At 38.9% G+C, this 24,405-nt stretch overlaps 2 protein-coding genes across 2 annotated transcripts in view; both read right to left on the minus strand.

The window, feature by feature from the left end:
* Positions 1-24,405, minus strand: part of LOC127053554 (protein ATP6V1FNB) — a 354,802-nt gene that overhangs the window by 133,005 nt on the left and 197,392 nt on the right. The window lies entirely within an intron of this gene.
* The window catches only part of IP6K2 (inositol hexakisphosphate kinase 2), a 30,236-nt gene continuing 9,175 nt past the window's right edge, over positions 3,345-24,405 (minus strand). Inside the window, exons 2-6 of the mRNA XM_050958476.1 lie at positions 12,975-13,271; positions 10,557-10,779; positions 9,475-9,650; positions 6,727-6,902; positions 3,345-4,135 (exon numbers count right to left, since the gene is read on the minus strand). Of these exons, the coding sequence (XP_050814433.1) occupies positions 3,638-4,135; positions 6,727-6,902; positions 9,475-9,650; positions 10,557-10,779; positions 12,975-13,176 (1,275 nt within the window). The 5' untranslated portion in view covers positions 13,177-13,271 and the 3' untranslated portion in view covers positions 3,345-3,637. The remainder of the gene's footprint in view (positions 4,136-6,726; positions 6,903-9,474; positions 9,651-10,556; positions 10,780-12,974; positions 13,272-24,405) is intronic.

The raw sequence follows: 24,405 nt of genomic DNA on the forward strand, positions 1-24,405 counted from the left end.
GGGGGAAGATGGCAGCCCACAGCAACGGAACAGGAAACACCATGTGTTTGTTGCACGTGATCCCTAGCACTTTCTGCTGCTGGCTCGTTGTCACAAGCTACGGGCTACGAAAATCCTGCTGTCTCATGTGCTGAACATCACCCCCAGCTGCTGCCAAAAAACGAGATGTGCAGCACTGACAGAAATATCACTGAAATATCTGCACAAGAGGCCCTGTGACTTCTGCCTGTCTGCTGGGATTAAGGTGACTCCCGCCCCGAACATTCCCTTATAAAACGAAGGGGAGAGAAAAAAGGAACAAAAAAAAGCCTGGGCCTATTTGTCAGCTCAGGGTGCTGCATCCACTGGAACCATCCATTACTCATGTTGGTGGCACTCCCCACCTTCATTCACATTTCCCCAGCAAAAACGTGCATATTGCATGGGGGTCCTGTGCTGACAGCCTGGAGGATGAAGTGTTCTGTATTCATAGAACAGGTACAACAGGGCAGCACGACCCACTCTGCCCCAGCCCTCATCCAGGGTGGCTCTGAGTGGAAGTGGGTACTCACTTTCCATGACCTGTACCAGCCTTAGCCTCTCTTCTGGGACTCCCAACAATGGGGTCAGTTAGCGACAATTTCTGGGCTGGGGCATTATTTGAAATTACACTCTGTTCTCCCATCTATACATAGTGCTTAACAATAAGAAGCTCTGAGAAGGCAGTTATGTAACTGGAACTCTTCAAACATAAGCGGCTGCTAGATGAATTTCTGAACAAGATGGTAGGGGTGAAAATAGAGGTGTTCTTGCGCTAGGCTAAATAATACTGTCATTCAGATCTCTTCCACCTTTTGTCTAGGTTACATCTTTTAACCCTTCAGCAACATGATTTAGGATTAAAAGTGAGTGTAATTCAGTCTTCCCCTTCCAGCCATCCCAAGGGGAGATGCCCAGCTCAATATACTGTCTATATATTTTTAAACAAAACCTGTAGAATACATTTTCCCCTCAGGACATTCTGGTTTTGCCTTTAAAAATGACACAGGCATTATTCATTCCATTCTCCTTCCCCACACCCACCCACAATTCCTTAATGTCCAGGAAGTTCTATTGATCTGCATTTCCTCATCCAATTATGTTTTGTCTGCATTGCAATCCTGGTATGTTATCTATATAACCATAAAACAGGTGACACTGATAAAAGTGACAGATTCATAGCACTGATTATTACCTTATTGGCAGGTGCTACGTGAGAGCCTTTTCCCTTCCCCACCACTAAAGTATTCCAGTTCTGACCAGCACCTTTTCTGTTATATTAGGTCCAAAGCCTCCCTTCATCAGACCGTTGACCATGTGGTTGTCAAATGAGACCATTGCAATCCAAGTAAAGCTGAACCCAAATTGCCAACTAGTGCAGTACCATTTTTTGTCTCCAGCCAGTACCTGGGATCCTCAATTGGCTTGAAGTGAAGCACAGGAGAGAATGGCTCATTCTGTGGTCACTAAATGCTTGATTTATATTAGACCAAACTCCTTGGAGACGGACCCTATTACATTTTTTCACAGTAAGGTCCATGTGTAATAAAGCAGACAAAGGTCACTCATTACCAGTTCCTTTTCATCTTGCACACTTTAGAAAGAGCATAGACAAGGTTAACTTGGGCTGTGGAGTACGACATCTGCAGAAGGTGCATTATGCACAAGGACAGGGGACTGCACCTCATGCAGAGAGCTTTTTCATTGGTTTGTTAACAGACACGTGAACATTATTGGAAATGAAGCTGAAAAGCCAGCAACACTTTGCAGTGAGTGACCCATCCTCTCCCACTTTGGTATTTCAACTCATTGCATCATTTTCTCACAGCAGCTCAGCAGTGCTTCATCACATCCAGCAAGTTTTCTGGCTGTGGCCAGTATCGGGTGCTTCAAAGGGAAATGCAAGAAACGTAGTAGTGAACAATGACGCACTAACAGGCCCATAGGGGAAGTTGCTCTTGAATCATAGGCAGTTAGGGGTTTGCCCTAAAACCCAACACATTTTTATCATTTCTCATTGTACGTATAAAATGCTAATTTTTTGAACCGTGTTAAGCTTTTGGCTTTTATAATACTGTGTAGCAGTGAGTTCCATAAGTTAACTGCATGTTGGAATTTAACATGAACTGATGTGTAACTACTGCCAAAAACTGATGGCCACTATAAGAAACCAAAACTATGAGAAGAGTTGACAGGAAAGACTTAGTAAACCTCTATAACCTTAGAATAGCGTTGTCAGAATATTAAGCAGCCTCAGACCTTAGACAGGTATGGTCAGAAGAAAATCAGCAACTGGTGGGCTTTGAATAGGGGACCATAACATCACCCAGAGATTCAGTGTGTTGCCTGGAAATCACCTTGCCTGGAAATCGTCTGTCAGTAACAGACCAAAGAACAGCAGAGCCAATCTTCTATCTTGACTACTGCAACATCCTCCTCTCTGGCCTCTCCCAATATATACATCCCACTCCCCTCTGATGCATTTTAATATAACTGCTAAGATCATCTTCCAAGCCCATTCTGCCAACATCACTCGCTTTGTTTAATCTCTTCACTGGGTCCTCCATAACTTGTCCACTCTGTTTCTTGTCACATCACCTCATCTACTCTGCCAGCAACGCCAGCTTCACCCGCACGGATGTCAACTGCTTCCACACAACCACCTTAGACTTTTCTTCCATGCTGTCCCTTGTGCATGGGACTCTGTCCATGAATTGATCCATAAGGCCATTACCCTCTTTCCTCAAATCCCTCCTTAAGACCCACCTTTACTGTGACGTGCGACAGATCAGTCAGTTGGTGATTGTTTGATTGGACATAACTGGGAAGAGCTGCTATGTATTTTAAAAACTGAAGATGATTGGGCATCATCAGGTCATGCAATAGCTAATCTGAAACTGGGTGATCTTTGTTCTCGCATCTTCCCTCACTGGGTCACGCTGGCTTATTGCATCTTGTCTCAAATTAGATGTTAAGCCCTTTAGGGGATGGGTTTTCATATTGTGCAGCAATCCACCAATAGCTGTGACTGAACTCCAACTAAGCTGAAGGTTAATCCTTTGAGGAGTTCTTATTAATGCTTTGGTTCAATTTATCTTTATGGTAATATTGTACAAACTATCCAAACGGGGTATGTACCCCCATGAGATTTATTATAATGAGATCCTGAATTACTATAAAAACAATTTATTGGATATTTTCAAGAAGATAATTTATTATTTGCCCCTCAATATCCAGTGATCAAACCCAGTTTCTGTACTATATGACTGGGAAGCTCTGGGAAATCTGATTCTCATTCCTAATCACCAGCAATGACACTATCATCATTTACAATGAACAAAAAGAACTTTATTGGAATATATACACACCGGGATAACAGAGGTATTTGAATAATCAAATATGGAATGTTTAAGAAAGAGTTAAAATAAATAAGGATACCAAGATTTGCCAGTGCTAGGTCCAGCACCATTGTAAGTAAATGCCCTCCTCTGAACAAGTCTGACTCTGATGGGACCAACCCAACAGAGTCTGTAAATATTCCTACCACTAGAAAGTGGCCAATAATTTTGGAATACAAAGAGTCACTATAGTGCTTTCTACTGATGTGCATTCAAACTGTTTATTCGCTGTTTTCGTCTCTTATTTCTTTAATAATACCTATTAAGTTCTGAAGTCCAAAAACATAACCTGTGTCTTGGCCCTCATGCACCACACTATCTTCCCCATAGTACTTGCAGGTTGTGTGGGCAAAGTCTATCATACGGACATCAACAGTACTAGCAGTGGGCTTGTATGCATATGCTCCAGCTGATTCATCCGAAGACTCCTCTGAGAGATCCTCTAAGTCCTCTGGGTCTGAGTCCACAGTTACTTCCTGCAACTCCTTGCCATCATAAATGATAAGCAAGGAACTGGAATAGAAACGGTAAGACTCCTGTTTTTCTAAGACAGATTTGAGTTCAGTTAATTTCTTTATAACTGGTTCAAAGAGTTCCCTGCGCAGGTATTTGCCATTATGAAAGAACTGGTAAAGTGCTTCTTTAAATCCTTGGACTGAAAGCTTTCGCCCATGGTATTTATTCATAAACATTAACTGGCCAGTGCCCGTCTGGAAGACCTGTATAGGAGAGAAGAACAAAAGGAATGGTTGGATTGCCAGCAATGGTAACTCTGAATCCTACTCCAGAAAATTTAACAATGTCCCAGTACAGAGAAAAAGTTTTACCAGGTTGATGTGTTTGTCTCTTAAAATAGCTCTTATGCAGTTGGAGGGGAAAGCATCCTAGCCATCACAGCCCACCAATATCTGAGGTATTGCTAGTCACAAAGGAAACTGAAAATTCCTCGGGCTTAGACTTTAGCTTTTCCATTTTGAAAAAAGGGATGAAGAATTTAAGTAAGATTAGGAAGGCTGAGGCCAAGATTTCTGAAGTCAAGTTACAACATGTAGGGCATCCACTCCATATCATTCACTCCATTAGCAACTACTGCATGCCTCTGCTGGCAGCCTGACCAAACCTATTCCCAGGACTGCTGGAAGTCTGATGACAGAAACTGCCCATATGAAACACTGAAGTAAGCCCCCTTACAGAAGAAGAAATTCTCCAGTTCTGAATTGTTTGGTCAAGTGCCCAATCATGTTCTTCAGAATATACTGGGACAACTAAATGTGCAGGAAGAGCAGCCAATTGTGTGTGCATTGAGCTGTCTAAATGGAGTAGAAAGAAACCACACCAATTTGCAAATGAGATAGTGGCAATTGTTAATTCAAAGCACCTTCCTCTCTATCTAGGTTTTAACTTTAAGCCTCTAAATCCTTGCAAAATTGGAGCCGAAGTGATCTGTTCTAGTATGGTTCAGCAATGTGGGTTTTGCTCACATGCTCAGGGTCTAACTGATTGCCATATTTGGGTTAGGAAAGGAATTTTGCCAGAGACCCCAAGAGATTTTTGCCTTCCTCTGCAGCATAGGGCACGGGCCACTTGTAGGTTGCAACTAGTGTAAATGGTGAATTCTCTGTAACTTGAAGTATTTAGACCATGATTTGAGGACTTCAGTAACTCAGCCAATGGTTAGGGTTCTCTTACAGGAGCGGATGGGTGAGATTCTGTGGCCTGCAATGTGCAGGAGGTCAGACTAGATGATCATGATGGTCCCTTCTAGCCTTAAAAGTATATGATTCTCTAAGAAAAGGGTAATTTTAGCAATCAGTAATCATTACTTTTTCCTACAAACTGAGAATGTCATTCACATCAAACCCACAGATCAGGTGGAGTCTATATTTACAGGTTAGAGACCTGTAAATGGAACAACCAACCTCTATAGCTCTGTACATTTCTCCAGCAGAGGCCTCTATGTCTGAAAGGCGCACACACTAAATGGGCTGGAACAGGAAACCAGAACCATTATCTCAGTTGAGCATCAATATGGTGGTGAAAAAATGTGGTATCCTTCCCTATCCATTTCTGCTGACCAGTTCTCTGTTCTCGATACGTGAGTTTAGGGCGGCAGTGAGCTGAGTGCCAGCCACAGGAATGAATACTCACTTTCCCGAACAGCGCAGGGAGTGCTGAGTGAACTCATCAAGCATCGGGGGAGTCTGCTGGATGGAAAAGGAAGGACCCCACAGAACGTTTGTGAATGGAAGTGGGTAGAGATGTCATTTTCTCCACCTACTAAGGCCACTGGGAAGAAAAAAACATGCCCTCTTCCTACCAACATCTACAGATAAAAGGGAAGAGGCTAAACTCTCCTCCACAGAAGCTGGAAGGAGAAGAACAGACAGTCCTCACTCCACTTCATAGCAGCAGAGGGGCAGAGGGGTGGCTCTTAAACACTGCTGGAGCTGCAGTGAAGCAGTTAAGGCATTTTTTAGGACTCAGTCAAGTCACTCAGTTGCCAGAGATATGCAAGCTGCAGGGTACTACTTTAAATGAAAGCCTACGCTGTTCCCTCATTGTATCTATACTGTAATCTTATCACTCATATTTAATCATCAACTTCTTGTTTGCACATTACACAAAAGTTTACTTTCGGCAATGAAAAGAATCCAGACTTTCCAAGTCCCCAGAATAGTACTAACTGTAAGAGTTGTTGCTGCTGTTCTGATAGCCAAATGGTAAGATCCATGCACAGTTAGAGAATAAAGACAGGCTTGTTTTCTGATCTACAGCTCACAGGACACACACACTGTGATGCAGAAGGAGAGCTGCAGGTTGCTATGCAGTCGCTCCTTTGATTGATTAGCGACACTGGTGTTCTCTGAAGAAAGTCATCAAATTTCCTTCAGTTAGAAAAGTGAATGAAAGGTAGGACCTCTCATAACAACATAATATACTCTCAAGGGTAGGGACATGAAGTGGGATGATTGGATAATAAGGAGATGTCTAAAAATTACAAATACAAAGAATATAATAGATTAAGAAAGCAACAAAATTCATTTTCCTATTGTCACCTTAACAAGATAATGCAGTTTGTTTGTGATTGGCTGGAAATTTACTGAGCTCACATTCCTGCTATTATCGGTCAATCATACTTGTAACTCTGGGGGAGAGATATTTTCCCAATTCTGAGCAGCAGAAGGCTTGTTTCTTTGCTAACAGAACCAAACCACAAAGGTACAAGTAGAAAGTGTTTTAAAAATGTCTCTTCAAATATAGCCTGTTTTATTCCCAACCCTATTTTATTCCCAATCCATTTCAGACTCACTTGCATGCCACACACTCGGACCCCAATAACCGCTGAAGTACTCTGCTGACACTTCCGGATCTGGTTAGCTTTCTTCTCTTCTGATGCATCATCTCCATGCTGCCGGGTTCCCATTTTAAGGTCCAACACACATGGCACTTCATATCGAGAGGTTAGATTTTCCAGCAAGATAAATTCTGATTGGTTAAGAAAAAAGCCATGCAATAAGAAATACAGGTTTTAAAAAGCATTCTGACAGCCCTATTCCAAGTAGAGGTAGTGGTGGAGTTTCTTAGCAGTCAGCAAAAGTTAAAAAAAAAATTAAACTGAGAAACGACTAAAAAACTTAGGGATCCAAACTTTGCCCAATCATTACTACACTAGCAACTTAGCAAGAACCAAAAGGATACACCTACTTTGCATTAAACAAAGTAGACAGCACATGACCTAGTCTTTCATTTGGATGCGAAGTCCAAAGAGACTATAGGTTCTAGCTTGCACTGCTCTCTCGCTCTACAAGCACCTCCAAATTTGAGATGAAAAATCACTAGGGGCTGCATTATTTACCTAGGCTGGCCACCATCTGGCAATCCATAATCTAATTCTAAGTTCTCCACGGAGTGAGTAAACCTAGCAGACACTATTTCCATAAAGGGAGGAAAAATACTGGACTGGGATTCACGAGATCTGGATTCAATTTCCTGCTCTGCCACAGACACTTCCCACATGACCTTGGGAAAGTCACTAAAATTCTCTTTGTGCCTTGGTTCCTCATCTCTGGAAGGAGGGGATAACACTTCCTTCTCTCACAAAGGTGTTAGGAGGACAAGTTCATAAATATTTGGGAAGACCTCGAATACTATGCTAATGAAGGCCCATTAAATTACCTAGCTAGGACTCATCACTAGGTTTGTGAGGCTGGCCCCTGGGAGAATTCTATTTGCATTTATCATTCTCCATGGTTCTAATGGGTTAATTATGTTTATGCATACACATTTTTAGTGATCCAATCACTCAAACTCCTCACATACAAGATTTCCTTCCCTAAGCATGCAGGTCTTAAGATCTTTACAGCATCTGTGCCAGTTGCAATCAGAATGTATTCAAGACCATGGCTACACTGGCACTTTACAGCGCTGCAACTTTCGCGCTCAGGGGTGTGAAAAAACACCCCCCTGAGCGCTGCAAGATACAGCGCTGTAAAGCCTCAGTGTAATCAGTGCTGCAGTGCTGGGAGCACGGCTCCCAGCGCTGCAAGCTACACCCGTAAGGGATGTGGTTTACGTGCAGCGCTGGGAGAGCTCTCTCCCAGCACTGGCACTCCGACTACACTCATACTTGAAAGCGCTGCCGTGGCAGCGCTTTGAAATTTCAAGTGTATCCATACCCCAAGGCTCTTTGTGCTTTATTACGGAAGAGAACCAACATCACTCCAAAGCTGTGGTGGGCAACCTGCGACCCACCAGCGTAATCCACTGGCAGGCCAGGAGACAGTTTGTTTACACTGACCATCCACAAGCACGGCCGCCCACAGCTCCCAGTGACTGTCGTTTGGCCAGGAATAGCGAATCACGGGTGGCTGTGCTTGTGGACAGTCAATATAAATAAACTGTCTAGCGGCCTGAGAGCAGATTATCCTGATGGGCTGCATGTGGACCATGGGTCACAGGTTGCCACCACTTCTCTAAAGATTCACAGGCATATGGACTCCTTTGTCTTTACTGGAGTTAAGAGTGCGTGCTCTGATGGCTGCACTGGCACTAACGGAACAAGGAAATCTCATTTTCCATCACATGAACAATCCTACACTCTCAGAGCCAATAAGTATAATCTGCTTCTGCTTTTAGGAGCTTGCATTTACTAAAGATTTTCATCTTCTCAGTTATAAACCCAGATTAAATTTTAGATTCAGTTTGCTTTCACCAAAAAATTAGCTGAAATTAGGAAGCTGCTCGCAGCAGAGAACTAGCCTGTACAAAAAAAAGTTTTCAAAAGTACTCCTTTTTCCTCACTTAAGGAATCAAAACGTTCCACCTTTGACTACTTTAATTAAAAGCCAACAATCCCCTCGTACTTAAAAAAAAATAGTATCTGAGAAGATACATTTTTGGAATTGTGAGGGTGGAAGAGTGAAGACTAAAGTGGGGGAAGGGATAGCTCAGTGGTTTGAGCACTGGCCTGCTAAACTCAGGGTTATAAGTTCAATCCTTGAGCTGGCCACTTAGGGATCTGGGGCAAAAATCAGTACTTGGTCCTGCTAGTGAAGGCAAGGGCTGGACTCAATGACCTTTCAAGGTCCCTTCCAGTTCTAGGAGATGGGTATATTTCCAATCATCATCTTCTTCTGAATCCTTTGACATCATCCTAATATATGCAACAAATATCATAACTGCTCATGCCAAGGAAAGCAGCAGCAGAATTCCACTCCTCTAAACTCATGCATTAGTAAACTTGTCTAGTCAGGGATCACTTCACCTAGGATGCTGGAAACTCTTCCACTAATAGAGAATCATACTAAAGTAGAGTCTTTGAGTTGCCCTGCACAGATGTGTTTAAATGTTGGGAAAGCCCAAATTCTGATCCCTTCACAGTCACCTTCTATCTAACAAACCATGGTTTCAGATAATCCTATTCTGTGTTATAGCTACACAGTCTGGGTTGGGTGGGTTTTTTTGGGGGGGGCAGGGGGGAAGGGGGGGATTTGCCAAGAAAAAAAGCAGAATCCCTCCTTGTTCTGCTGTTGTGAGAGAGACTTCTGGGAAAGGATACTATACTGGTTCCGATGTTTTGCATTTTCCTTCATCCGCCGTAACTGCTGCTGGTGACATTTCATACTCCAAGGGTTATGATGCTTAAACTGTGAACTGACATTCCCCTTTTTTTCTACACTGTAATACAAGACTTCGGATTTCTTCAGCCACTCAAATTCTTCCTCTAATTTGTGACTAGAAAACAAAAAAATAAAGAAGTCAGAAGCCAAATGGAGAAAGTAAGTATCCTACTTTTAAAAGGAAAAGATATAATTTGTTCAAGCGTTACATGTTATACACAGCTGACTGTCAACCACTCAATGCTTTCAATTAGCCTATTCATATGTATCTCAAAATACTTCTACCAACAGCTGGCAAAATCCATTATTTCATTATACATGGGTTTGAGCACGTTTCCCATTGTTGTTATTTCAGTCTTGGTAAATCTGCATCCACAATCTGATTATATGCTAATTTATGTTTGTAGATTTCAACAGACTCTATGAAAAAAACAGTAATGAGATCTACAGAATCCCTCACCCTGCTTGCTAGAAGTTTTCCAGATTTCCATTTTGTTACAGCTCTCTGGTAGCTGCTACAATATATCACAGATCAGGGTGGTTGAATTGGAAACAGGTCTGCAGGAATCCTGCTTTACCTCTAACTGCATTTTTCCTTATTCACCCATTAAAAAAAAAAAATTCCAGTAGACTCAATCAGCATAGCTGAATTTTTCTCTTGAAGAGTTATGATTTTGCAGACACTACAGTTAGAAAATAACCAGAATCCTAGAACCTTCCTCAACTGACCACTGCAAAGATTTAATTGTGAAGGGGCTCAAACGAAACTTGCCTGAATGGAAACCACTTCTGCTACTGAAAGTGTTCACAGTGGAGAGAAGAAGAGAAACAGAAATGAGTGGGAGGAAGAGATATATGGCTGAAGAAACAAAAAAAAGCTGGATAAAACCTCCATTCTAGCATTGAAATGCAGTCCCCATGTGTTTAATTTTACTCATATCTGCATCAGATCAGATAAGAATAAAACTAAACACATGGAGGTTATGTTTCAAAGCTTTACACTCACTTCCTTTTGACCTACCTTTTCATTTTTTCCTCTTTCCTGTGCTGCCGGACCCATTCCTTAGTTATCTTGTCATTTTCTAATAATACAGTCTTTTTGTTAGACCACCGTAACAACTTATTTTTGGGTTCACAGTCAGAATTATCTATGCTTTCCAAGTTATCATGGTCCCCATTTAATGGATAGGCTATTAGACACAGATTTCCATCTTCATCCTCTTCAAAGCTCACCGACACCACACCTGGGGAAAGAAAGGAGATGACCAGTTAGTGATCAATTAAATGACACGCATACACTTTATGCAACATGATTTTACATGAAGAATATAGCAACTTTTGTTTTTTCTCTTACCCAGGTCCTTAGTTTTTATCTTGCCACAGGCCAAAACTCATCTGTCAACCTAACAAATATCAAAACATCTAGACAAAATGACACCTCACAGAGAAGACAATTTATCATGTAGACAAAACAATAGTGACAGAAGAGATTTTTCTCTCTGATGCACAGAGTCAAATAGAACTCAAATAATAACAGGAGACAATTTCAATTATTGAAAAATTTTATTAATTTAAAAAAAGTCTGACTTGTCTGACCCTAGGAGAGATGTAAAACATTTTATATTTACATCTTGCTATGAAAAATAACCTGCATAGAAACACCAAAAGCTTTAAGTTTTGCATGACAGCAAAGCAAAAAGCATTTATCCAGATTTTTTTGCGGGTTAATAGATTCCAAGTGCAAGGAAAGGCTTCAAGCAGAGCAAAACAAGAAAAATGTCACACATTACAACAGATACTAGCTCAAAGGCTTCCACTTAGAATCACTACGTTTAATTTTACACTTCCCCATGCCCTTTTTGGGGTATATATTTTATTGATGTTGGTTGTGCAGCGGTTTTGTGAAATAAAGAACAAAAAGCAATACAAAGCAAATTTGATCATAGTACACAGAAACATGGTGAACCTTGAAAGCATTTTTTCCTCCTCATTTCAAGAGTCTCTAGAATACTGCATTGTATATTAAGAGTCTTAGAGGAAAGTTCTGACAGGGTTGCCCCCAGTGCCATATTAGAAAGTTTCAATGATTATCGAAGAAGCCGTAACAACTGGCCGAATGTTTTTTTATATATTTTTTTCTCAGTCCTTTCTCTTTATCCTCAAATCAATCAATCTGCACAGTTCTTGCAGCACATCACTCGGCCGGAGGGGAGAGTTCTCGGCGAGAGATTGGCACTTCTGAGCTGGGCAGGCGGTTCTGGGACCTACAGTAGCTGGGGTAGAGTGCAGAAGCTCTGATTGACAGTCCTGCTGCCACATAGGAAAGGACTACAGGAAAAAATGGGGGAGCCAGCTAGCAAATGGCCTTTGGCTTTATCCTGGAAAAAACAACAGAGATGGACCAAATGAGGCCCCCTTACCCCTAAATCCCTCCCACACGCCCCCAAAAAGAAAAACCACATATACTAGTACAATTGTTCTACAACATTTTGTAAAGTATCATTTATAGACCACATTTTCTTTAACAATTCCAAAAGAGTTTTTAATAAGATGTGTTCAAACATCTCAGCAAGTATGTGAACAATCAGGCAATATAACTTTGAAACATCTCTGAAGTCCTCCTCCAATTTTACAATCAATATCAAAAGTAACTTGGCCACCCTTATGCAGTGTTAAAGTCTAAAATGCTTTAAAAAGCAACTCAAGAATGAATAAATGCTTCAGACTTATTGTATCAATTAATCACCAGACAGCAGTTAATGGAATACCCCACAAAGAGAGAAGCATTTTGCTTAACTAGTGCAATGCTTAAAAGAATTGGAATTTCCACTCCTACATACCATCTGACTCAGCCTCATCACGGCTACTTGATCCTTGCCTACCTAAATGCCACGAATTTTCATTTCCTTAAGGGCAGAAACAAACTGCAAATGTTTAACAAGATACTCTTCAACTTTCTTGGCTATACTGATGTTATATATGGTGATTAATATGAGAGTTAGAGGACAACCCAAAACACAAAACAATACAGCTAAACTTCCACAAAACATGTATTCAGGCAATCTTACCCAGCCCCTTAAGACACACATTAAACAAGAGGCAACAAAATAAAAATAAAAATTAAAATCAGAAATAAAAATGAAAGTATTACTGAAAACATTTACAAGCTGTTAGCTACTTACCTGTCTGTGCCTAAGGGAGATACATGGGCTGTCACCAGCAGAGTTGCTCTACTCTAATGCTGTTAGTCAGCCCAAAGACCCACTGGCAAGCATCTCCACCCTGCATCTCCACAGCCTGGCTCAGACAACATCAAAATACATGAAAAGAAAACCCCTAAAATCTCTTCGGCACAGAAGAGATTTTAGAGGAAACAGAGCACACTGGGATTTAGAAAACAGAAAAAAGCCCAACCCCTTTCTAATGTTTCGTAACATACCTTCATACTGTGGAGTGAATTTACGCATTTCTGTTGGGAGAGTCTCATAGAATTGGTGTTCCCTCTGGATCAGGGGTTTACAGATGGTCTTGTCATTAAACCGGAGGACACAGGAGTGACCTCCAACCTGGTGGACAAAAGGCTCGAGCAGGACTCCCTTGGCATAGTGCTCCACTTCCATAGCTCCAAATGCTGGGCTCATCCTTGTAGCACATTAGATAAAACAATGTGGCAATGGTGAAGGCAGTTCAGAAGTAGATCTGTCTCCCAAAAGGTGTTTATTCCAGTTCAAAAAGTCTGTTAAAACAAGTAAAATAGAATCCTTTGTGTTAGTAACTGTGTATGTTGAGGTCTGAGCAACCAAAGCTAAGTTACTTTCGTAAGGCACAGCAAAGGAAACGGAATGTAAACAATCCTCTATGCAAGGTGAAACTGAAAAGAACCTACAGCTTTAAGCACAGAGACAAATAAGAGTGAGATCATACAGGCAGAGAAAAACAAAGCTACTTACTCCTCCCTACCAAAGCCTCAGCCAATGGAAATTATATTTAGCTGCTACGCAGACCCACAATGAAGGTGGGGAACAAGATGAGGCGATACAAAGGAAGGGAAGGGTAATAAGTATACTGCTTCTCTCAGCTGCTCTCCTCAGTAGCCCTCACAGCATTTTCTTATCAAGAGAAAGACCCATGGGGCCATCTGAAGATTAAACTTAATGTTTTAGCATTTTATTCTACATAAAGTATTTGATACTAAGCAGAGTTTAGATCCAAGTTAGGCTTTATGTATAAGCTATTATGTACACTTACAGAACTACACAAATCAATTATTGTCAATCCATGCATAAGGTTCCATTTCAGGTATGTGATATTTTACTAACTTTCAACACAAACACAAGCTATAAAGAATGAAAGACTAGTTAAAAACTCCCACTAAATTGACAAATAATCTTTTCCAGGAACTGAAAAAAACCTATACAAATCTAACCTGAGCAACTTTCTACAATGTATTGTTTCAAAGTAATTTAGAACAGAAATATTCTATGCACTATTCATGTTATCTGTACAAAATATTGATCACAGTAATTAAACTTTTAAAAATAGTTTAACTTTTTGTATCATTCAGTAATTTTCAAACGTACTATATACTGAATAGCTAACGGCAGAGAATCTTTAGTAGAAAGCTGACAGATAACAAATAGCACCCAGAAGGCTGCAGATCAACCACCATTCAACAGTTCCACTTACCTGTTAATTTACTGTTTCGTTTTACAGATAAACAGTACAGAATGAAAAATCACACAGATTAAACCTTACTAGAAAATTTAGGTTGAGTAATAGTAATATGAGACTCCACTTAAATGATTAACTTTAGTATCTAAAAAATGAACTGACACCTTTATTCCATCTTAAAGAATGTTACATGAACAATAAGGCACTTAATTCAAAGAAACTATAAAGTGTTCAAGGTCAATGGGCTATTTTTGTTTGTCCTCAGATATTTAGCAGCTTTAGCTTAGCTTTAAAACTAAACAACCAGAAGCTTATGGCAGTGAGGACAGGTCTCACAGGCAACAATGTTAATACAACTAAAAATATCTACAGGGCTTTTTCATACATAAGAACATTAAGCTGTTTATCTGCCTACTTTAATTTACCAGAAACAATGGGTCAATCAATTAAGTCCTGACTGCTGGAAAAATATACCTTCAACAAGACGCCTGTCAGCGGAATTATTCCCAGGCACACTCAAGTTAACAATATATAAAAATTCCAAATTTCCCAAATATGGAGAACACACTACGCAATAAAACTAACCACTAGATTTTTATACCAAAATTGAATTAGAGAAACAAAGCAAATTTATCTATCAATTTAATCAATTCTCTAGCAAAGGTAACAATGCACTCTCAACAAATTGTGCAATATTGTATTTGATATTCTAGTTACATTTTATATTGGGGGAGGCATGTTCCTTTCCCAATCTAAATGGATTTCCCAATATTTTTCAGAATACAATCACTAAATCTACTTGGTAAGAGAAAAATGTTATATCTACATTAATAGAAATGCTAAGAATTCATTTACTTTTTAGCTGGACCTATACAAATACAAACTGAAGACTTACAATATTTATTTGGAACTAACTTGTTTAAAATACAAGCATGTTATGATTTTTTTTTTGTCTGGAACTTGCTGGTACTGAAATTTGTCATCATCCTACCTCATGAATACTGACTGAGCTAGCCAATGTACGCAACACTGTCTTATCCAGAAGATGGCACTCTTAGTATTTTTCAGATGCAGAAACTTATGGAGTATGTCATCTGAACTTATTCTACTGCATTTCTATCCCCCTTATGAAAATATACTATTATGCTGCCTTCTACCCAGATTGCAACAGTCAAGCACCACTGTACTTGTCAGTTTCTAAGATACAAGATAACATACAAGTCCATTTAAAAACAGATATTCTAATGTGCTAAGAGAGGGATACATTTCAATGGACAACTATTTTTGTTTTGAGGGTTGCTTGCACACATCACATACTGTTTCATGTACATTTTTTCAATCAAATTTTAAAATCCCCAAAGACTTAACCAGACTTCCTGGAACAAATAACTCCAGCCCTCTTGAATTTTGTTCAATCCTAGATAAAGTCTTGTCTACAAACAAAAACTGTACTGCTTTAATTATAAAGGTACATTTAAAAGCAGTCATCACCTCATGCAGATGTTATTATACCAGTAACAGCTTATTTCAGTATGTGACGGGGAATAAGCTACACCAGTATAAGCACTTTTATAGCAGCATAACTGAGTCCACACTAGAGGTTGTACTAGGATAACTATCTTAACAACAAAATAAATTATTTTCTTTTTTTTAAAAAAAATCACACTCCTTAACTTAGTTTTATCGATACAAAATCCGTGTGGAGACCAGGCCTAAAATTGTGTCAGAACAGCAGAATTTATATTGAAAAGTATGCTTATTAGCACTACAGAAAGGAAATAAATATCTGCCAAAAGGAGAAGGTTCACCTGAGAAAAACACACCACGCCCCTTCTTCATATCCCCAGCGAGCTCATTAGTTCCTCAGTGTAACTTCAGAACTTGTTTTCTTTCATATAGACCCAAAAGGTCCGTAAGGTATTTGCACACTGTGTATTTAGAAAACAAAAGTCACTTGGGTATGACATTACCCAGTATGTAGCTCAACAGGAAAAAAATCCTACTACTGTTATCATTAAATCTGTATTTGATAAAGGCACCATATACATTATGCCATATCTAATGCAAGCACCAAATCAGAATTAAGCCACATATATGTTCTCATAACTGCTGTGTTTTACGTGAAATTTTATCAAATTCATTATTTCATATTTAGGCAAAGTTTTCAGTGTGTGGATTTGGGGCCATCAGTATGCAGATACCTGCAAAAAGGTCCTATTTTGAGTAAGCATGAGAAGTAAATACAAATCCTTCAGAGTAATGTGAAAAAAAACAAAACAACCTGGAAGGGGACTTTCACTATGGTTGCGTTATCCTTATATTTTCATATTACCAGGTTTAATGAAATAATGTGTATATTCTGCATCTGTGTTCTCAAAGTATTGATATAGGAATGTGCCAGATTAAGGATTTCATTTTACACTATCAAACAAAGCTAATACTGTTAAAATCTTGAGGCTGGGATAGACAGGGAAATTTACTGCTATAATTATAATTAATCTCCATGTGAACACTCTTATCTGGAATAAGAGTAACCTTTTCTGGTTTAGCATATTCCACTTCAGAAGCAGTATAAACTAAGCTAGAAAAAGCCACCCCATTCTCCGAGAATAAGAGTCGCCACACAGGGAGTTATGCCAGAATGGCTATAGGAGTATAATCATGCTGGGACACTTTACTATGAAGACAAGCACTAAGATAACAAAACTCAGTTTGGAACTTGGCTTTATTCCCAAGAACAGACTTTGAGGTAAGAAATGCTGGTTCTACTTCCTCACAACCCGAGCTCAGATTCAGAAGGACTGCCTAACACTATAATGGATTCACCCAGTGAGTGCATTAGATAATTCTGGGATTCTGTCCCCTAGATGTGTTGTACCAATATAAATTAATTCTCAGTACTCTTTAGGTAAGAAGGAGAACAGAAAGAACAGTCTGATTAAATGACTTTCACAAGGTAAGTGACACAATTGAGTTAATGGGATGGAATTGCCTCAGAAGAGTTCCTGGTTCCCAGCAGCATTCTGTCTCTGCTATATTTTGGACTGCTTTTCTAGAGATGTGTCAGCAAAAGAGACAAAGATAAACAGAGGGTGCATTAAAGGATATTTCTTTACTTATGCCATACATTTCAAAAGGGGAAAGTCAGAGGAATTTAACTCAAAAGAACTGGATATAAGCAATGCTTTTATATATTTTTTATTAAAAACTAATCCAACAATTGATTTAATGTCATTATTAAAATACTAACACTTCTGGATAGTCAACTGTAAAGACCAGAAGGAAAACATGTAAACACATAAAATCTCTATTCGGAAGAAACTCAAGAATATCTCAAGAGAGTACCTTATTTCTCTAAGTGGAAACTACATTTAAATGCATTGATTTTATTCTCACAGGCATTCACATGACCAGCTGGCCATCCAAATCATACCAGTCTGGATTAAGTTTTGATAAGGTGACTAATCATTTATATTAATCACAGGCGCTAAACACAAAGCAATCCATGGAGAATTTCACCAGATTTGCTTGCACTGCACCTATGTCTAACAAACAATAACAGCATCAATGGAACAAATTCATTAGAACAAAATCTGTTCAGTAGAAAAGCTGAAGAGCTTCCCTATTGTCCAGTCATTCCATTAAACACCTTATACACCTAGAAGGAAAATGCCTACAGGCCCTATTGATTCCAAGAAAAAATGTCTTAAGAGCAGGAATTCAATGCTCTTTAAGAGTGTGATGAATGTATTGTATAAGACAAGAAACATACCCCACTTCCACTAAGCTCCTCATGAGAGCTCCCTTTCCTGTTTCATTAATATAGTCCCAAAAATGTGCACAGTACTTTATAGACAGTAAGACAAGGCCCCCAAGCCAAAGAACTTACAACCTAAACATACAACATGAAGACTTAACCTTTGCCCCTCTTATTTCAACTTTCATATTTACTCCTTCCTGTTTTCAGTGTAACAGCAACATCTTCACTTCCCTCTCACTTGCTAATTTTTCCCTCATAGTCCAGGAGCCCATGAATTACAGAAAGATTTAATTCCGAACCAATTATTTTTACTTATGTCAATAGGCTGCTATGGGCATGAAACAGAGTCCAAGATGAGAGAAGTTCATTGCAAACATATTCCAAAGATATTTCATGTTGCTACTGGCTGGGAGGGAGAAAAAGCTCTCCCTGGACTCTGCCTTCTGAGAAAGCTGCAGCCTTTTAAGATTTTAATTTAAGACGTTGCTGTCATTCAGCTGAACAGGCTACATGTTCATGTACTGAGGAGCCTGCCAACACTGGTCCTGATGCCCAGGGCAGCTGGGTTGTACGCTCCCATTTCCATGGAGGGGTAAAGGACAGAGCGCATACGCCCAGGAAATCTGCTAAAGAGACCAAGGAAAGAAACTGTTGCAGCCTCTCTCAGTTCAAGGGAAACTGAAGACTGCACAGTGTGTGAAGCCCTACAAAGCAGCCTGGTAAGAGTTCAGCCAGGGAATGCTTTACCAGGACTGTGTATGAAACTTACAAAAACAAAAACTATGTTTACATTTATTTAAAGGATGAAACCTGCAGATGTCCTCTGTCTGAAATCATCTTGCTGAAATAATAAAAATAATGTAATAAAAAACAAAAGTTGACTGGAATAGCGCCAGCTGAAATACAGAGCCATCAGAATAAAAACAAGATGCTTGGAAGTAGAAAGTGAAACATACCCTTCCTTGTAATTCAAGGCATCAGGATTTATTCAGCACATTAAGATTAAATTCCCTCAAATTAATTCTATCATGGAAAACAGTTATGTATGACAGTAAGGTGGAGGAGTCTGCAGGAGAAATGTTTTGATTCCACATTTTTAACTGCATTATAAAACTGGCCTAAACTTTCCAATGTAATTTCTCTTCCAAAGAGACTGCAGTCAATATATCAAGTTGGTAAATGTTTACCCAGTACTAGAAATAGATAGGATGTACGGGATAGGAGTTAAGTGATCAAGATCTTGCATAATAAATTATAGGTTTACATTTTGACAGGAACCTAAAATAAATCTTTTGTTTGTGACAGTGTTCTAATGCTACATATAAATCCCTTTGCACAAGAAACTACTTAATCTATTTTTCATGTTAGTTTTTGCTTATTCAATTTGGATTATTAATTCAATTTAGCCTCGCAATCTGTCCAGCTGTCTTAACATAATAGCAATAACAAAAGCGACTAATCATTTAAACTTTAGAGATGAACTACCCACTATTTTATTTCTCAGTCCTCATGGAAAACCCATTCATTACAAATGGCTGTACTAAACTAAAATGGAGAACTATGTTCTCCATTGTAGCTCTTAAGTAAAAGTGACCTGTTCTCTTTAAAGGGTGGAAAGCTTCCTTATACCACTCATTCTGTGTACCCCCATACAACTTTGACTTGCCTTTAAATAATCAAAAACAATTTAAATGGTATGTCTGTGCGTTTCTAAAATGTTATCCCTGCTGAGACTATATAATCATATACTCACCACTGTACCCTAAAAGATAAAGTTTAAAACTTCTGCTAACAATGCTTTTTTGTGTTAATATAGGAAAGACAGACAGATATTTCAGTCTGGCAAAGAACAGTGTTTGTTAGTGATGTAGGACTATCAAAATGTACTAACATTGATCACTAGAACACAATTATTTTACTAATTTTAGGTTCCTTCTTATAAGCAACAAAGTTTGGGTTTTTCAAAATTATCTGATAATGCAAGTTTAATACAGTAGGATTAATGATTTGCAGCAGTGTCGGGGAAAAACAAGCAGGTATGCTGTTGCTTGAGAAAAATGAAACTGAACAAGTAATGCAAGAGCAAAATGACAATGCTGCAGTGGGGAAAAAAATCTACTGTAGTGCGTTGCTTGCTGCATTCCCTTTACAACCTTGTTTAGTGTCAGGAAATACACTGATCACTTCAGCAGTTTGGAAACAGACTCAGTAAATCTGTCAGACACAGCTCAGTTTAAAAGAAAATATCAAAACTAAGATTATACCCAATGTTGCCTGGTTTGCCAATGCTGAACAGTGCCCTTTGGTTACTTGTAAAGCAAGTAAGAAGAGGAAGACAAGGGTAAGCCTTCTCCATAGTTCTTCTAGTTTATGCATTTCTGCATCACATCAGTCAGCATATTGATTTTTTAAAACTGTCTTGACAACTTAAGGCAACCTGTATGCCTAATGTGAAGTCTTCTACAGGATCTTCCTCGAGAAACTCTTTCAAATCCAAGATACTTTGGTAGGTAAAATTTACTCTCCTAGTTTTGTAGTATGTACAGTCCCTATTCTGCCATAGACTTCCTTTGTGGCCTTGGGCAAGTCTCAGCCTTTCTGCATCTGTAGAAAGTGGATAACTGCACTTCTCTACCTCACAGGGATGCTGTGGTGATAAATACATCGAAGACCGTGAAGCACTCAGATACTATGGTAATTTGGGCCAGGTAAGTACATTAGGTAGATAGAAAGGTATTTTAAAGACAAGTTTGACAGCTAAAGGGATATCTTTTTTTCTACCTACATCAGCAAAATTACCCATTAGAATGTCACTCTTTTCTATGAATACCTTCCCCTACCCCTAAATTCCATTTTTTATTACCCCTTTACATACAACCTGATCCAGCAATAGATTATCAGTAGCTTTCTGTGTCAGAATCAAGACATTTTAAACAGGTAAAACCAAAAATCATATACCAGCCAAAGCAGTTGCCACTAACAACAGCTTTGATAAAAGTCTGTATGGGTAATAGGACAGCTGCATTTATCCATCCTCACTCCAATGACTGGCAAGAATGCAAAGACTTTCTGAGTGCATCTGTAAATGCTACTGCTTCCTAGGAATTACCGGATATAGGTATCATAGTACACAACGCTGGACACAATTATATACAACCATTTATAAAGTACATCTGACGTAACATTTGCTTTATTACCTACCTCCATGAAACACCACAATTCCAGTCTTCTCTAACTCAGTTCTATTTCCATTTAACAGGAGTGTAATTTCTCTAGCCTTCTTCTGGAGATATGCCCAAAATACTTTTAAAAAATTCCCTACGATAACCTGAATAACTCTAGTGTATTAATTCGGTTTGTGAGAAGATTATGAAACACAAAACTATCAAAAAAAATAATCCAATTTCACTGATGTGTAACAGTAAACTGCTGCCGCCTGGAGCTTATCCGTCACCTCACCAAGTAGTCTTTTCAGATATTGAGAATATGAGCATCCAACTTGGTCTAAATCATTTTACACTTTGTTTCCTACACATATAAAATACCAAAGAGAAATTACAGTTCTATTTTTTACTAGATCTATTTTTCCTCTTTAGTGAAACAAAAACCCAGTTAGACAGGTTACAGAGCTTTTCCTGCTTAGACAAGAACATATGCATCTGAGCCATGCAGCTCTCGAGTTACATAGTACCTGGAAAAATTAATCTCTTTTCCAAGGACATAACTGCCATAGTAATTAAGACCCTAAATCACCTATTCTAAGGGTATGGCTACACTTGAAATTTCAAAGCGCTGCCGCTGCAGCGCTTTGAAGTGTGAGTGTAGTCGGAGAGCCAGTGCTGGGATAGAGCTCTCCCAGCGCTGCACATAAACCACATCCCTTATGGGAGTAGCTTTCAGCGCTGGGAGCTGCACTCCCAGTGCTGTGGCACTGATTACACTGAGGCTTTACAGCGCTGTGTACAGCGCTGTACAGTGCGAAAGTTGCAGCGCTGTAAAGTGCCAGTGTAGCCATGCTCTAAGCTACTTGAACTTCTTGGAAATGGACCAAAAAAATCTTTTTTGGGCCCTAGTTCCTAAAAATACCATCCAAAAGCTATGAAAAATATCAATAGTGTTCTTTGACAAAGAAATTAAGTGTTTGATTAAAATAGTGAACAGTTACATAATTTAAATGTAGAAATATCTCCACAAGAAAACTATTTTTACAAGGATGATTTAAATGGCTGACTTCTGCAAGAGACTCATGAATTGAAACTAATGGTGTATATGAAAGGCTAATTAGAGACAGTTTCAGTATAGAATATAAGATAACATAACTCAGATCCATTGCTTGAGAAAACATTCAAGCTCTGAAAAATCTGGGAGTGGGCTACTTTCCAGTAGTTAAAACAGACTGAGAGGTTAATGTGAGTTCATGGTGTTGAAGTCTCCAGGACAATCAGCAGGGATCTCAAAGAAGGAGCCTCTCTCTGAAATTAGCTTTTAATTTGTTTTTCATTTTTTTTATTCCCAACAAAAGTTACAGCATGGTTGCTACCATTTTTGAATATGCAACACTGAGTGAATCTTTAATTCTACCATAAACTACTCCTGGTTAACATACAAATTGCTAAACTTTGTAAATAAATGCTGCTATAGAAACATGCCCACTAAGTCAAAATAAATAAAATTCTATTAGATCTCTGCAATTTTCACCTTTGGACAAAATAATAATAATAATAATAATAAAATACATCTGTCCCTGCTGTGCTGTAAATTCATTAATTCAAACTTAAGAGCTGTAAAACATGTTTTGGTATAAAGAGCTTCATTACACTAGTCAGTCATTTCCCCAGAGGAAGATTTTTTTTTATGAAGTTCTGTCCAACAGCTACACTGTTTTGACTAAGAATTTTTTCTTACTCATATTCAGTTCACAACCTCCTGATCCTAATGTTTTTCTTGCTCTACCACATCTGGGTCTCAGCATATATTTTAAGGCGATAAAATACTTTAAATTTAGGAGAGGATTTTCAAAGGACACTAAGGGAACTAGGTGCCCAAATACTACTCACTTCCAATGTGATTTGGATGCATAAATCCTTAGGCCCCTTTGAAAACCCAGTTTAAATTAAGTTTTTATAAATGCATGTAAACCACAAGTGTTCTTTTATTGTAGAAAGATGAGTGACTGAAAGCCATCATCACATAAAATAATAATGTGTGGCTTGTAATGACTAATTACAATTTAAAATAAAGGTTTCCAATAGCAGATTCCTAGTCTTCTAACACCTATTTCTGATGAATCACGGCAGATTGAGCCTACACTCTGAAGAGATATCCATAAGGTTCATGACTGGCTATGTACTAAGGGTGCACCTTAGAAACTATATTAAATGCATTTAAGGCAACAACCAGTGCTAAGCATGTCACCTTAGTGTAATACTGCTACCTACTCCTGCATTTTTAATAGGAAAAGCAAATTATTTATAGGGTACACCAGGTATCTGCTCCTGCCCTAAGTTCAATTTCAAGTCAACAACATATCAAAGGCTCTTTTGGCAGTCGCACACCATTGTTGTCCACAAAGGTACAACTTCATTTGACTGAGGTCAGAAATTTCTGCCCAGGCTGTGACCAACGTCCTCTCCTTTGAGCATATCCCATACACATTTTAAACTTGTTACTGTGTACAACATTTTAGTGAGATTCTACAATTATGATAATGCACTCAAGAGTTTTGTTAATAATTTTTTTAAAATATTCAGCCAGCTTTTTTTGTTTGTTGACATTTCTTTTCTTTTCAAATGAAGAAAAAAGGTTCTGGTTTGATTTTTCAGCTTTCCTCCTCACCTTTCTCCTTTCCCCTCTTCACTAGACCCACTAAATCAACTGCCGATGCATCAATTGTCACACCTCAAAGCCCTGGTAAGTGTAAACAAGCCCCAAGAGTTCACTAGCAATTATAGTTAAACAAAGGTCTTATTTTTAAAAAGTAATATCTCCATCTACACGTTAATGGGGCAAGTTCAACAGTTAGTTGGGACCTCTGTGTTAGGAACCTCTTTCAAAGGTTACAAAAGCAACACAGTGAGCTATCAGTATTGCAAAAAACAAGGATCCTCTTAAGAACTTTCAAAATATAGTTGAATGCATAGGAAAATAGCTGCCCAGAGTCAACAGGAGTTGTATTTATTATGCATAGCAGCCAGTGCACTGAAGTGGGGAGGGAGACTAATCTCTTATGAAATCTTTCCCAGCCACAGCAGATCAGATCAGGATAAATAGAGGCAGAATAGAAAAGGGCGTCTCGTAAGCAAAATTTCTGAATTAGGGATACTGTGCAATCTGACTGAAGAGAAAAAAAACCACTTCTCTATAGTACTTGTGTCTGCTGTGATTCAAGTAAAATATTAAAACAGGTGAGGGTCTAATTCTTTCCCTGTCACAACCACAA

The sequence above is a fragment of the Gopherus flavomarginatus genome, chromosome 6 (genome assembly GCF_025201925.1).
Source record: "Gopherus flavomarginatus isolate rGopFla2 chromosome 6, rGopFla2.mat.asm, whole genome shotgun sequence".
Classification (NCBI taxonomy): Eukaryota; Metazoa; Chordata; order Testudines; family Testudinidae; genus Gopherus; species Gopherus flavomarginatus.